Source organism: Cynocephalus volans, chromosome 1 (assembly GCF_027409185.1).
Source record: "Cynocephalus volans isolate mCynVol1 chromosome 1, mCynVol1.pri, whole genome shotgun sequence".
Taxonomy (NCBI): domain Eukaryota; kingdom Metazoa; phylum Chordata; class Mammalia; order Dermoptera; family Cynocephalidae; genus Cynocephalus; species Cynocephalus volans.
Window position 1 is genome coordinate 27,525,800 of NC_084460.1, and position 15,327 is coordinate 27,541,126.

General features: G+C 37.5%; 1 protein-coding gene across 1 annotated transcript; it reads left to right on the plus strand.

The window, feature by feature from the left end:
* The first annotated feature begins 4,894 nt into the window (after positions 1–4,894).
* On the plus strand, positions 4,895–6,615 carry DEFB128 (defensin beta 128). The gene is made up of 2 exons (XM_063088651.1): positions 4,895–4,943; positions 6,377–6,615. Exons 1-2 carry the CDS (start codon positions 4,895–4,897, stop codon positions 6,613–6,615), a joined length of 288 nt encoding a protein of 95 aa, XP_062944721.1.
* The last annotated feature ends 8,712 nt before the right edge of the window (positions 6,616–15,327 follow it).

Here is a 15,327-nt window from a genome sequence, read left to right on the forward strand (position 1 = left end):
TAAGAAGATCAGAGATGTGAGTTAAAGTACTTGCTTCTCCACTTACCAACCGTGAGACCTTGGTCAAGTCACTTATCTCCAAAAATGCTGCTACTACATTGATTTTTCTGAGGGTTAAATGGCATAAACCACACATGGGGCCAGTCCTAGGACTCTGGAGAGCTGGAAAGTTTCCTCTCTTCTATTCATCCCAAGATACTCTTCCTTTTCCAAATTCACTTCTTGAACTTCTTCCCATGTCCTCCTCTGGAGGAGTTGTTAATTGGTTTAACCAAATTCCAGGACACTGATTGGGCCACAATTGCTAGTGGGTGGGGGATCACTGTCTTTTAAAAGATCACCCTTCCTCATGGGTGTGGCTCTTTCATTTTCTTGTCTCTTCCTCTTCTATTCAGACAGCTGAATGGATCAGCTAGTCCAGTGCTTTTTCCATACATAGGGGAAGAATCAATGATGTTTTTATTTTTCTTGCTGGTCTCCTCCCCTTTTCTTGCCTCTATTAGGCCAATAGCCTCTGTCATGACTGAGAAGACTAGGACAACTTGCTTCAATCTTCACATTATTTTTTGAAATATGTTATCTCCTCAGTTTTATGTCCCATATGGCAAGCCAACTTGTGATAAGATTTGGGTTTGGGCTTAAATGAAGCGGGGTGGGCAGTGTGGAGAAATGCTATTAATATGCCATGTGCTTCAGTTTTGCCTACCAAGAAGTTCTCTCCATTGCATGTAACTTCCTTAGGGATCTCATGGGAAGGAAGGATGGATTCAAGTATTACTGGGCCTCCTACCCATGAAGGTATCAGGTAGCAAGACCTGCCCCCTACCCTATGATTAACTCATAACCAGGAAGATCTCATTAAATGCTAACTATAAAAAAATCTCTTACTTCACTATCCACAGCTAAATCCTGAGGTCCCAAATAGTCTGGGGACAGCAGAGAGTGTTGAATATAATTGTAGACTCTGGAGCTTCAAATCCCACCATTTACTGGGTGTGTGGCCTTGGACACGTTACTTAGCATCTCTGTGCCTCAGTTTCTTATGCATATAGTGAGAATCTTAATATACACTTCATCGGGTTGTTGTGAGGATTAAATGGGTTCGAATAGTACCTGGTATATAGCAGATCTTATGAAACTATTAGCTCTTATTATTAAAGAAGATGACTAGTATAAATTTTTTTTGCCAGTATTAAACATAGCACACATTTTTGTTATTGTTATTATTAAATAAATAAATAGTTACTATCATCAGAAATCCGTAGCAATGCCTGTTTAAATTTGAATAGATTTTCTTTTCTAAACAGATAATCCAAGAGAGGGAATAGGCCTCCCGATTTCAGTTCTACAATAAACATTTACTTATGTCCACTATATCTCAGGCATTATTCCAGGCGTTGACAAGAAATAAAAAATCTGAATCTAGAGGAGGAGAGAGAGATGAAAACAATCCAAATTAAGAATATGATTAGTGTTATAAATACAAGTGGGAAGAGCTGTGGGGGCTCAGAATAGGAGTTAATCGGTTTTACCAGAGGGAGTTAGAGAAGCTTCACAAAGGAGGTCTTATTTCATCTGAACCTTGAAAGTCAAGACGTATTTTCCAGGAGGCCATCTTGAGATTTGGAAAGAGGATGGGATTTGAGGAAAATTATCACTCGTTTGATTTGTTTGGGACACAGGATGCACAAAGGTAGGGTAGTGGGACAGCAGCAGATGACTCTCAGAAGACTGGAGCGTAGGGTGGAGGAAGACTCTTGGAGGCCCTGCTTATTTTGACATGAGAAGGCTGAAATATCTCAACAGACTTTTTAAAAGCATTATTAGTTGGGAGGAGCATGTGGGAGGAGAATGGAGACATTTTAAATATCACTGAAGATCTCTTACTCTGCAGTCTCTAGTGGATGATACATTCAAAAGGGGCACTTGATTTAAACTCTGAATTCCTAAGAAGGCTGAATACCTTTCTAGAGAAGGAGAAAGTGGGCAGTGTCAGATGTGAAAAGAGCCTTCAGAAGAAGAGCAATGCCGGAGTCCCAAGCTGCCAGTCACACTGCCAGTGACATGGGTCCAACCACGAAGGCAGAGGTAGAGAAAGCTGCAAGTCATTTGTAGAAACCAGGAGTTACCATAGTACACAGGTGATGGTAGTCAATGCTGTACCCCCAAAATATGTATAATTAATTATGCTTCAATAAAAAATGTGTGTATAGATATCTATACACACACATATATAAAAATTTGGATGCTACCAAGTGCAGCCCTTTGTGCTGAGGAATACATCTTTGTGTCCTGGGTGGAATATGCTACTGGGGTTCTGCTAGAGTGCTAGCTATCAGATGCAGACAAAAAGGATGATGCAGAAGATGAACATCTGCTAAGAGAGGAAATTCCCTCTTCCTTCATTGTCTTGAACATGGAGGTGGTGAAAGAGGGGTTGGGAATTTTCCAGAGGATTATACTTGGCTGAGGTCAAAGTTTATAACAACGAAATATCTCATCTCTCTTGATTCTAGTTAGAAAAAGTTAAAAGAATTCCCATACACTAACCTGGAGTCCAACTTCTTTGTTTTTCCGGGGTCCTAAGGTGGCAAACTGATGATTTCCTGCATAACTGCACTCATATTCTTCTAGCCTCCATTTAATTTATTTGAAGGTGGAACCAATTCCCTTAATCCAATGAGTGGTAGTGAATTACAAGAACAAGTGAGCAGTTGTCTATGCTCCAGAAATGTAGCTTTGATGTTGGTCTTTAAACCCATAGGTAATTCAATTACTGCTTTCCCCCCTGTGTTTATAGCAGGCACCAAATACCTGTTTTTTGAATGAGTGACCATTCTTTTGATCCACAGCCCCTTAGTAAGAAAGATCTAGGAAATTTTAAAAACATAACTGTCTCTTTATACCATTTATATTTTGTTGAAAAGACTAATGGATAAATGAGCTCTCTCAATTAGGATGTGAGAGAGGCTACTGTCTGAAAAGACTGCAGTCAAATCTGAAGGGCAAAATTTCCTCCCAGAAACAGGCAGTGAGGTATTATTTTCCAGAACTGGCAACTCTTCTCTTTCCCTCCTACCCTGTACATATCCACTATCAGCAGGCTGCACACAGATTTCAGGCGTGTGCTCTTGCCTTAGGACACTTTGCATACTCCTTTTCTCCTAGTTGGTCTACAGGAGTTATGGAAGTGTTAATGTAGGTGTTCATCTGGTCAACTGATGCTGGATATGAGGAACATGCATGTGATACCATTGGCTCCAAATATTGAAAATACAGGTCTTTGGGGGAAACTACTGAATATCAACAGGCAATCTCTATATACCACAAAATATCTGAAACATGCAAGGAGGATAGAAAGACAAGGTCAAATATCTCCAAATTGGCAGCATAATCAATATGTAGTTTGATTGAACCCAGCTGCTTGTCATGGTATGTGGGTTGTTATGATCAAGGGAGAAAAAAAAAAAACCCTGAAAATAAAAGAGCGATTGTACAATGTGGGGGGTGGAGGAGGTTAATCTGTTCATTAAAGCCTTAAAACATATTTACACATTTGGTCTTCGAGTGGCTACATTTTCTTCATCCATGAACTTAGAAGTCTTCATATGATCAATATAATGTGATGAGATTCTGCAGACCTGGTCAGTCTCTATTTTCTGTGCCCCTCTAGGATTACAGGGTCCAAGTACTAACTGAGAGGGGCAAGGGCTCTGGTTACTGGTAAAAATAGTAAGCTATATATAAGTACAACGCTCTTTTCTAACTTAACCCTTATCCTAACTATGTTGCGGTAAGAGTTTAATCATCATCAACAAATACTTACACAGTTTTCACAAATTTCAAAATTCTTTCAGATACTGTCACAAAAAGATATTTGGATTAGATGGGCCCTACTTACTATAAATTCAAGATTCTGGTGTCCAGAAATTGCAAAATGAGATAAGACAGCATTCTTTAGGAAATGTCTACATTGACTTTGTTTCTATAAAAAATAAAGTTTGCAACTCTAGTTGGGCCAGGGAAACTTTCACAGATGTGGAGATGATTGAACTTGGTTTTGACGGATAATTAGGAGCTTACCAGGGCCGATTAGGTGGAGAGGATGAGTGTAACATAATTTGTAGAGAGGGATTCACGTGCGAAAGGAAACAGGTTATAGAAGTAACAAGTCAGGTAAGGGCACCCACAACTAGTTTGACGGAAACATAAGCGGTTCCATAAAATGCTCTGGGAGACGTGAGCAGAGGCCAATTCATAATGAGTTGAACACTTTGCTAAAGAGATTTTATCTTTGAAGTATTTCAGTTGTAGAATCATGCTGTAATGGATAGGTAAGGCTTTATGGGACACTCTCAAATAATACCAATTTATCTAGCCAAACCTAAAACCAGTTTTTCTCCTGTAATGACTATCTGGAAGTGTCATACATTTAAAAATTATTATTGAATGTGTTTGTGTATCTACCTTGACTAATGATTTAATTTATCCGCCAGTTTACTTTTACAAGTGAGAGATGGCACCAACTGGATGGGACATTGGAACTATAGGAATAAGCTAGGACTGTCCCACGCAAACTAGGGCATATGACCAACCAACCTTGACCCCAATATGATGAAAGCCCAGGTGGAGAAATCACAGTTCCTGCTCTCTAGGAGCTCACATCCTGAGAAAGGGGGAGTAGGTATAATATGATAGAAAATTCTATGACTGTGAACTCCATATTTGGGAATGTAGGTGGGGGTGGCCTTGGATTTCCTGTCTGTGTGGGTTAAAATGAGAGCTCAGAATGCTGAGAGCACACAAAGCTCTGGCTCATCTTGAAAGATCCTTTCTGACGCAGACCACGGGACAAAGAAATTCTGCTGCCTCTTTCTCTTGGGAGTCTGTAAACATGAAGCTCTTTCTGATTCTCATTATTCTGCTATTTGAGATACCCACAGGTAACTTGTCTAAATATACCATAAAATCCCAGGAGATATTACTGTTCACCAGAGTGGGGACAGGACTCTCAAGACTGTTGTTTTCTGGCCAATGTCATCAAAGTACTCCTGAGTGCCTGACTTGAGTCTGTGCCTTAGAAGAGAGTATCCAGGGAAGTAAGAGGAGGTCAAGGCTGTACTCTCAGGAGGAGGCTGTACTCTCCAAAGGCAGCAATAAACCCATTGTCTAGAATGATCTTTACAATGCTGAATGCAGTTTTTACCCAAAACCTGGCCATCCCCTTCTCCATTCAAATTCATGTTCGGCCTATACTACGACTGTAATGAGAACAGCACATGTCAATGTGAGGTTAAATACGTCTTCATCATTGACTAGTTGTATGAATTGGGCTAATTATTCCCTTTGAATCTCAATATTTTCATCTGTCAAGTGAGCATAATGACTGTATTTCATAATGATTATATTTCATGTAAGGATTACACGAGTTTACAAATGTGAAGCCAAGTTTATGGTGGGTACCCTGTCAGTGAGAGTTCCCTTCTCCCTTGCTGGGATGAAGGCATATTGTATTTTTGTGGCCCTCAAAATATACCTCTCTAACCTTCAAAGATGTTTCCTTATTCTGAAGTTTGGGATAGGGAAACATGTCTCTTTTCTCAATCTTTATTCTATGGGCTTGTGCAAATTTTGTGTAGAGGGACAAATAACAATTAGAAACAAGAAATTTAGGACCTTAATGCATTACTCTGAATAGGTGACAATTTGGATCTCTAGGGAGAAAGATATTCAAGGAATTGAGTTTGATCCTTGGGTTACACATTTATTGGAGATCAAGGGGAGGGCAGAGACTGAGAGACAGGAGGAACCAGGTTAAGGAAAAGTCATACAAGCTGAATAAGGAAAGTTTTCAATAGCGTTTATAGCTAAGACCCATGAGACCTTGGCAAAAGGAGATTTCTGCAGCCCAGATCAGTGAGTGTGAAACCCAGTTGCACTGTTAACTGTAAAAGTCCTGCCTGTTTCTTTTAAAAGTTGATTTGGTTCTGAATTGTGCTGATGGTGACAAGTTAGTGCTCTCTGAGGACCTGGGACTGAGGCAGGGCTGAAGGAGTGCTACCCTGGAGCGTGGAGGAGAGTCAGCTTTGCCAGCGTCCCAGGGGTGGGACACGGTTCCAGTCGATAACCAGGAACTGAGTGTTCTCTTCTCTTTTGTCATATAAATTCTAATGTTCTCAGAACAAAGTAGGTATTGGCCTGGGGGTTGGAATGTCTTTAATTCTTGATACTTTTTAAGGAGGGGGCTCTAAGATTCTTCTTATCAGTGTGAGGTTCATTTTGGAACCGCAGGAGGCCATCACTTGGAAGGAAACACCTTCCTCTTTTGCTCCCCCTCAGGAACTAACCTTGCTTCAATGTTGTTTCCTATGCACAGATGGGGCACGGCCCAAAAAATGCTTTAGTAATATAACAGGCTACTGCAGAAAGAAATGCAATTTGGGAGAAATATCTGAAGTAGGATGTCTACGGGGGAAATTATGTTGTGTTAATGAAGAAGAAAACAAAAAATACCAGCAAGTGCATCAGCCGCCTCAGCCTTCTAATGAGAAGCCTGATGACATCATAGACTATAATATGTTACCCACCGTCACAATTGTCACAGTCCAACTCTAAATCCAGCACACGTTTCACTGGTCTCCGCTTTTCCTAAATCAAAGAGCTACCTAATCCCGCAAGCTGCAGCCAGAAATTTATCTACTTTCTCCTGTGAATTTGATTTCCCACACAATAAAGTTCTATGGATTTATTCATTGATTCACTCATTTTTTGACCACTTTGAACATAAATGAGTAGTTGCCATGTTCCAAGTATTATACTAGTAAGATGGGGGACATAGAAATTAAGTGAACACACTGGCAGAGGTGGAAGTCAGCCCTTCCATTTTCTACGTGAAACAATATTTCACAGAATTTCAGAATTTTGAATATTTCAGGGTCACAGAATTTCAATTTTAAAATGAATTTTTTTTTTTTATCTCTAAATATATCTGACTGTCTCCACTGGGTGTGTGTGTATTTGTGTATAAATACAGAAGGTTTTGCTAACAACCAAGAATTCAATAGAGGGAGGAAAGATATTTGAACATTTTCATAATAATTTTTTGGCAGTGGTGACAGCTAGTGATAATTCCAATACATAATTTGAAACTCATTTAATGTACATGTTTTATCTCCTTTTTTAGTAGCAATTTGACAATCTAGTTGACACAGTTTTTAGACACGTAGTACTCAGGCTCTTTGAGAGGGTTGGATTTATTTTGTTTCTTTTTTTAAAAATACTTTCTTATTTATTTTGGAATTTCATGTTAGGATTTCTTAACTCAAGTCAAATATGTATAACAAGAAAACAGGAGGAATACACATACAAATACATATATACTTTTTAAAAATTACAAAAATAATATGTTAACAGATCATATATTCTTAGCAGTAGTGCTAAATTCTTTGCATGCTTAACCTATTTAAATTTTCAAACATTGCTATAAGGTATGTACCACTGGTATTTCCAGATTAGACTTGGGACAATTGAGATTTATAAAGGTTAAGTATCATGAAGTTACATAACCAGTAAATGGTGACGGTAGGATTCAATAGTGTAAAATTTAAAGCCTTATAAATGAGAAGGACATATTTAAGAAGCTCCTCTTGAGCTAGATAAAACTGCAATAGGCCATGATGGTAGCAAATGCTCTCTAGATGAACAGAACAGAAACTGATGTTGCTTGATTTAAAGCACTTGTCATAAATAACTTTTGTGGAGCTAACATTTGCTTGTGTGGGATAAAGAAATCTATGAGCCTTATTCCTCCATGAAGAGCTCACTGTCTTCTTTCACTGGGAAGACACAGAGAGAAATATTTATATAGATATGTCAGAGTTTCAAGGGTCTACAAAGACCTTCCTTTTAATAGGTGTGGCTTTTGAGAATTCTGGAGAAGTGTATAGGAAGCGATGACTAGACTCAATTGCAGAATTTTAGAAATTTTTGCTGATAATTTCAGGACCATGGAAGCTAACATATGGCTATTTTAAAGCTGAAAGGGTTTTAAAGATAAGGCTCACATAATAAAGCTCATTCTTTATTGCGACACTTCACAAACCCCTCTCTTTTTCAGTCTTCCATCACAATGTCACCAGGGTCACTTTTAGGGGAGGGTCCATCCTGTCACTGTGATGCAAAGATGGGTCTGGCCCATTGTCTTTAATCTATATGCATCCTGTACTCTACATGAGTCCATTGATAAATTAGGTACAAGAATCCATTTTGGCTGACTTAGTGTGAGATCAACCTGGGAAGTGTCTCCTGAGTTGGGAGAGAGGAATATAGTCAACTGAACAGATAAATTAATGCTTGAATTCTGTGTTAACTGCATGAATCTAATCTTTGCTTTGACTTTTTTCCCTATTATCCTTGTATCCCTTCCATACTCATAGGAGAGGTGGGTGTGGTCAGTATTGTTAGATGAATGTTTATTTGTTCAACTTATTTTTACATACAAAATTAAATTGAAAAGCTATATTTTCATTAGTCACCTTTTTGGTATAGGCAGTAATATTGACACCTGAATTTTCTTGGATCTATCTTAGAGCATTCTTTAAAATCTTATTCATAGACCATTTTAAATTATATTTTTTTATGAGGAGTTGTTTCATATCTGTTTTTTTCTTTTTTGTATTATGGTATGCTAGTTTTATCATATAATTAACATATTATATGCAATATTTATTTTATAATGTCATAACCACAACACTCCAATTTGAAAGGGGAAAAAATGGGCTGCACACAGCAGTCACTGGTTCATAGCAATTTTGAAATCATACTGGGCCAGCATTATCCTGATAACAAAGCCAGACAAGAACATGAATAACAAGAAAAGTAACTACATACCATTGTCCTTGATGAACATAGATGCAAAATTTTCCAAAAAAATATTAGCAAGATGAATTCAACAGTACATTAAAAGAGTCATTCACTATGATCAAGTGGAATTTATCCCTGGGATGCAAGGGTGGTTCAGCACACACAAATCTATAAATGTGATGCACCACACTATTAGAGGTAAGGGCAAAAACCATATGATCATCTCGATAGATGCAGAAAAAGCATTTGACTACATTCAGCATCCTTTCATGATAAAAATTCTAAGCAACTTAGGAATAGAAGGAATGTGCCTCAACACAGTAAAGAGCATATATGACAGACCAAAAGACAACATCATATTCAATGGTGAAAAATTGAAAACTTTTCTTCTAAGATCACAAACAAAACAAGGATGCCCACCCTGGCCACTTCTATTCAACACAGTATTGGAAGTCCTAGCCAGAACAATTAGGCAAGAAAAAGAAAGAAAAGCCATCCAAATAGGAAAGGAAGAAGTAAAATTCTCTGTTTGCAGAAGACATGATCTTTTATATTGAAAATTCTAAAGACTCCCCCCCAAAACTGTTAGAACTAATAAATGAATTTGGTAAAGTTGCAGGATATAAAATCAATATACAAAAACCAGCAGTTTTTCTATACCCTAAGAATGAACTACTTGAAAAAAAAATCAAGGAAACAATCTCATTTACAATAGCTACAACGGTATTAAAATGCTAAGGAATAAATTTAACCAAGGAGGGAGATGAAAGACCTGTACACTGAAAAGTATAAAACATTGATGACAAAAAATAAAGAAAACACAAATATCATGTGTTCATAAATAGGAAGAACTGATATTGTTAAAATGTCTGTACTACTCAAAGTTGACTACGTATTCAGTGCAATCTCTATCAAACTTTCAATTACATTTTATAAAGAAACAGAAAAAATAATTCTAAAATTTGGATGGAACCACAAAAGTCCTTGAATAGCCAAAGAAATCTTGAGGAAAAAGAAAAAGAAGCTGAAGTCATCATACTACTTGACTTTGAAATATACTATGAAATGTAACAAGTGTTGGAGAGGATGTGAACAAATGGGAACGCTTGCACACTGTTGGTAGAAATGTAAATGAGTACAGCAATTATGGGAAACAGTACAGAGGTTCCTCAAAAAACTAAAAATAGAACTACCATAGGATCCAGCAATCCCACTACTGGGTATATACATGAAGGACATAAAGTCAGGATCTTGAAGTAATATCTGCACTCACATGTCTACTGCAGCATTATTTGCAACAGCCAAGAAATGCAATGAACCTAAATGTTCATCAGTGGATGAATGGATAAAGAAAATGTGGTGTATATAAACAGTGAAATACCATTCAGCCTTAAAAAAGAAGAAATTCCTGTTATTTGCAACAACATGAATGAACCTGAGGATGTTATATTAAGTGAAATAAGCCAGGCTTATTTCAGAAAGACAAATACCAAGGTTGGAAAGATGCTGTCCAAGGATACAAGATTTTATTTAGATAGGAAGAATCAGTTCAAGAGATCTATTGTACAACATGGTGACTATAGTTAATAACAATGTATTGTATTCTTGAAAATCGTTGAGAAAGTAGATTTTAAGTATTTTCACCACAAAAAATATGTGAAGTAATGCATTTGTTAATTATCTCGATTGAGGCATTCTACTATGTATACATATTTCAAAGCATCATGTCGTACATGATAAATATGTACTATTTTGTCAAGTAAAAAATGACGCCATCAGGAAAGTGAAAAGACAACCCACAGAAATGGAGAAAATATTTGTAAATCATATATCTGACAAGGGGTTTCTACCTAGAATATTTAAAGAACTCTTAAAACTCAATAATAAAAAAGACAAGAGCAATTAAAAAATGAGCAAAAGATAAGAATAGACATTTCTCCAAAGATGTACAAATGGCCAATAAGCACATGAAAAGATGTGCAGAATTAGTAGCCATCAGATAAATGCAAATCAAAACCACAATGAGATACCTACCACTTCACACCTATCAGAATAGCTATAATAAAAAACCAGACAATAATGTGTTGGCAAAGATGTGGAGATATTTGAGCCCTTCTACACTGCTGGTGGGAATGTAAAATGGCATAACCATATTGGAACACCGTCTTGCAGTTCCCCAATGTTAAAGATAGATTTACCATAGGATTTGACAGTTGTACTCTTTGTTATATACCCAAGAATAATGAAAACATACATCCATACAAAGACTTGTACATGAATGTTTATAACACCATTATTCATAACAGTCCAGGTTACATGCCTATACCCTGGGAGCAACTTTGGAATGTACAGGCTCATTCCTACCACCAAAATAAGAACAGTGCTGAAAAAGTGCTCAGAAGCCAAATAGCCTGACAAATGTTCACTACACTAGCTTTGCAATAAGAATGTGGGAGCAGAGAACATGCCGCTGGATCTAGACTTGGTTTTCAGTGACAAATTTGCAGTAGTTGGCTTGTTCTTAGAGACACTGGTAAGGTGTGAGCTGCCTAATTAGATAGGGAATATGGGCTAAACTGTTCAGGCTTTGGAAAAAATGAAAAGTGAAATTGCAGATTTAAATTTTAAACATCTTTAGACTTGACCTTGTAGAAAATAGAGATACTTGAAAAGGTTTGAGACAGAAGAAAAACAAAATTTTATTATAGAAATATAATTCAGAGAATGGTATGAGGGATGGATGAGAGAAGAGACTACTGGAGGCAAGCAGAACAATTACCACGTTGTTGCCATCATCCGGCAAGACCTGATACATTCTTGTTAGCATGCAGTGTTAGAAGATACAGAGAGGTAAGGCTGGATTTTAAAATTAATTAATTAGAAGATAAAATCAACCAAAGTTTTGACTGCCTGAAAGTGGAGGATGGAAGGAGGAGGGTACTTAAGCATTTTTCTTAGTTTCCCGTCTAGGGTCTGTGGCTGAATGCTTGTATATTTCAGGAAATAGGGGATTCTGGAGGGGTTTTCAGTGGTGGGCACATCAGTTAGCTCAGTGCCTTTTATGAGTATAGTCCACTTGCTCCTGTAACTGTCCCACTCATAGCTCTCTTCTACCTTGCACAGAGGTGGGCACCTAGCTCAATGCAGCCTATCCAAAGGCTGCCCTATCAGAGACTGTCAAGGTGGTTCTTTCTGAGATTGGGACCAGCTGTTAGAGTAAACTGGTAGTTGAGAGCAATGGGGGAACACAGTACTCTCACCGATAAAAGCAAAAATACGCTGGATCAAAATTGAAGACAGCCTCTACTAAAATTTGTATTTGGATCAAAGGAGGCCATAAATGGGCTATGTACCTGGAGTACCTCACTTTGGTCTCATATTGAATTACTTTTATTGCATTGCCTGACCAGCATTCATTCATTATATGATTGGCATGTTCTGATCTGTACATTAAGAAGATGCATGAGGACCAGAGAGGCACCCCCCAGAGAGGCACAAGACCCACAGTGATCATGTGCTCCGAGGTGCCAGAGCAACCAAGCAGGTAGGCGTGGCCACCGCCAGACCCCACCACCCACCTGGGAGAGTGGGCACTGAACAGAGAGGCCCAAACCTTCCACCCACAGGCACTGAGGCAGCCTTGCCATATTGGCAGTCCGGGCAAATCCTACCCAGATAATAGTGTCAAACTAGAGGACTATGAAGTCCCTTGCCATAATGACTAAACACCAAAAGAAAGATACCAGAAATATGAAAACTCAACAAAGTACACCACCAAAGGGTAATAACTCTCAATCTCTAGATCCTATAGAACAAGAAGTCCTTGAAATGTCTGACAAGGAATTTTAAGTGATAATTCTAAGGAAACTAAATGAGATACAAGAAAACTCAGCTAGACAACACGATGAAAGGAGGAAAAGTATACAGGACCTGTAAGAAGAAGTGTACAAGGAAATCAATGCCCTGAAAAAGAATGTAGCAGAGCTTGTCAAGCTGAGGAATTCATTCAACCAAATAAAAAACACAACAGAGGATTGCAGAAGCAGAAGAGAGAACTTCTGACCTTGAAGATGGGCTGTTTGAAATAACACAGGCAGACAAAAAAAAGAAAAAAGAAAAGAAAAGAAAAAAGAATTGAAAACAATGAAGAAAATCTAAGAGAGATATCAGACAACCTTAAGTGCTCAAATATCCAAGTCATGGGTGCTCCAGGAGAGGAGGAAAAGGGAGATTCCATTGAAAACATATTCAACAAAATAGTGGCAGAAAATGTCCCAGGTATAAGAAAAGACACAGATCTTCAGATTCAGGAAGCTCAAAGATCCCCAAATGCATTCAACTCAAAAAGGTCTTCTCCAAGACATGTTATAGTCAAATTGGCAAAACTCACAGACAAAGACAGAACCTTAAAAGCTGCAAGAGAGAAGCATCAAGTCACCTATAAGGGAGCCCCAATCAGACTAATATCAGACTTTTCATCACAAACCCTAAAAGTCAGAAAGAAATGGGATGATACGTTCAGAATACTAAAAGACAGATTGCCAGCCAAGAATACTCTACCCTGCAAGGCTATCCTTCCAAAATGAAGGGCAAAGAGCATATTTCTCAGACAAACAAAAACTGCAGGAGTTCACTACCACACAACCACCCTTACAAGAAATTCTCAAAGGAGTACTGGGTTTGGTTCCTGAAAAATAACTACCACCACCATAAAAACTCAGGAAAAATCAAACCCCACTAGTAAAATAAAAATGCTAACAATGAAGAGAAAAAAAAAGTTTATGTACAACCTCAGAAACCAGCAAATATAGAAGACAAACAGTAAATCAGAAAGAAAGGAACAAGACACTTAAGACATCTAAACAAAAATCAATAAAATGCTAGGAGTAAATCAACACTTTTCTGTAACAACTCTTAATGTAAAAGGATTAAATTCCCCAATCAGAAGACACAGACTCACTGACTGGATTAAAAAGGAGGACCCAACTATATCCTGCCTTCAAAAGACTCACCTCACCTATAAAGACACACATAGACTGAGTGAAAGGATGGGAAAAGATTTACCATGCAAACAAAAATGAAAATGAGCTGGAGTAGCTATTCTTATATCTGATAAAATAGACTTTAAACTAAAAACCATAAAACAGATAAAGAGGGCCACTACATAATGATAAAAGGATTCATCCATTCAAGAAGACATAACAATCATAAATATATATGCACCCAGTGTCAGAGCAGCCAGATTTATAGAGCAAACTCTATCACACCTAAAGAAGGAGATAGACACTAATACCATAATAGCAATGGAACTGAACACCCCATTATCAATATTGGACAGATCATCTAGGCAAAGAATTAGCAGAGAAACACAAGATCTAAACAGCACTCTAGACCAATTGGACTTGGCAGATATCTACAGAACATTCCATCCAACAACCTCAGAATATTCATTCTTCTCATCAGCACATGGATCATTCTCCAGGATAGATCACATGTTAGGTCACTTGTGAATTTGTTAAGTCTCAACTAATTCAAAAAAATTGGAATTATCCCATGTAATTTTTCAGATCACAACAGATTAAAATTAGAAATCAATAACAAATAAAATTCTGGAAACTATACAAACACATGGAAATTAAACAGCATTCTACTTAATGACATATGGGTCCAAGAAGAAATCAAACAGGAAATCAAAAAATTTATTGAAACTAATGAAAACAATGATACATCATACCAAAACCTGTGGGATACTGCAAAAGGGGGATATTTGTTGCATTAAATGCTTACTTCAGAAGAATGGAAGGATGGCAAGTGAGCAACTTAATACTTCACCTTAAAGAACTAGAAAAACAAGAACAATCCAAACCCAAAGTTAGCAGACAGAAAGAAATCATTAAGATCAGAGCAGAACTTAATGAAATTGAAACCCTCAAAATGATACAAAAGAACAATGAGTCAAAAAGTTGGTTTTTGAAAAGATAAATAAAATTGACAAACCATTAGCATGGCTAACTAAAAAAAGAAGAGAGAAGACCCAAATAACAAAAATTAGAAATGAAAAAGGTTATATTATAACTGATACCTCAAATACAAGAAATCAATAATGACTACTATAAAAAATTGTATGCCAACAAATTTGAAAATCTAGAGGAAGTGGATAAATTTCTGGACACACACAAACTACCAAACCTGAGCCAAGATGATGTAGAAAATCTGAAGAGACCAATAACAATAAAAGAGATTGAAGCTGTTATCAGAAGGCTCCCAACAAAGAAAAGCCCAGGCCCAGATGGGTTCACAGCAGAATTCTACCAAACATTCAAAGAGGAATTGACACCCATTCTCTACAAACTATTCTGAAAGATTGAAACTGAGGCAATTCACCCAAACTCATTCTACGAAGCAAACGTCACCCTGACACCAAAACCAGATAAAGATACAACAAAAAAAGAAAACTACAGGCCA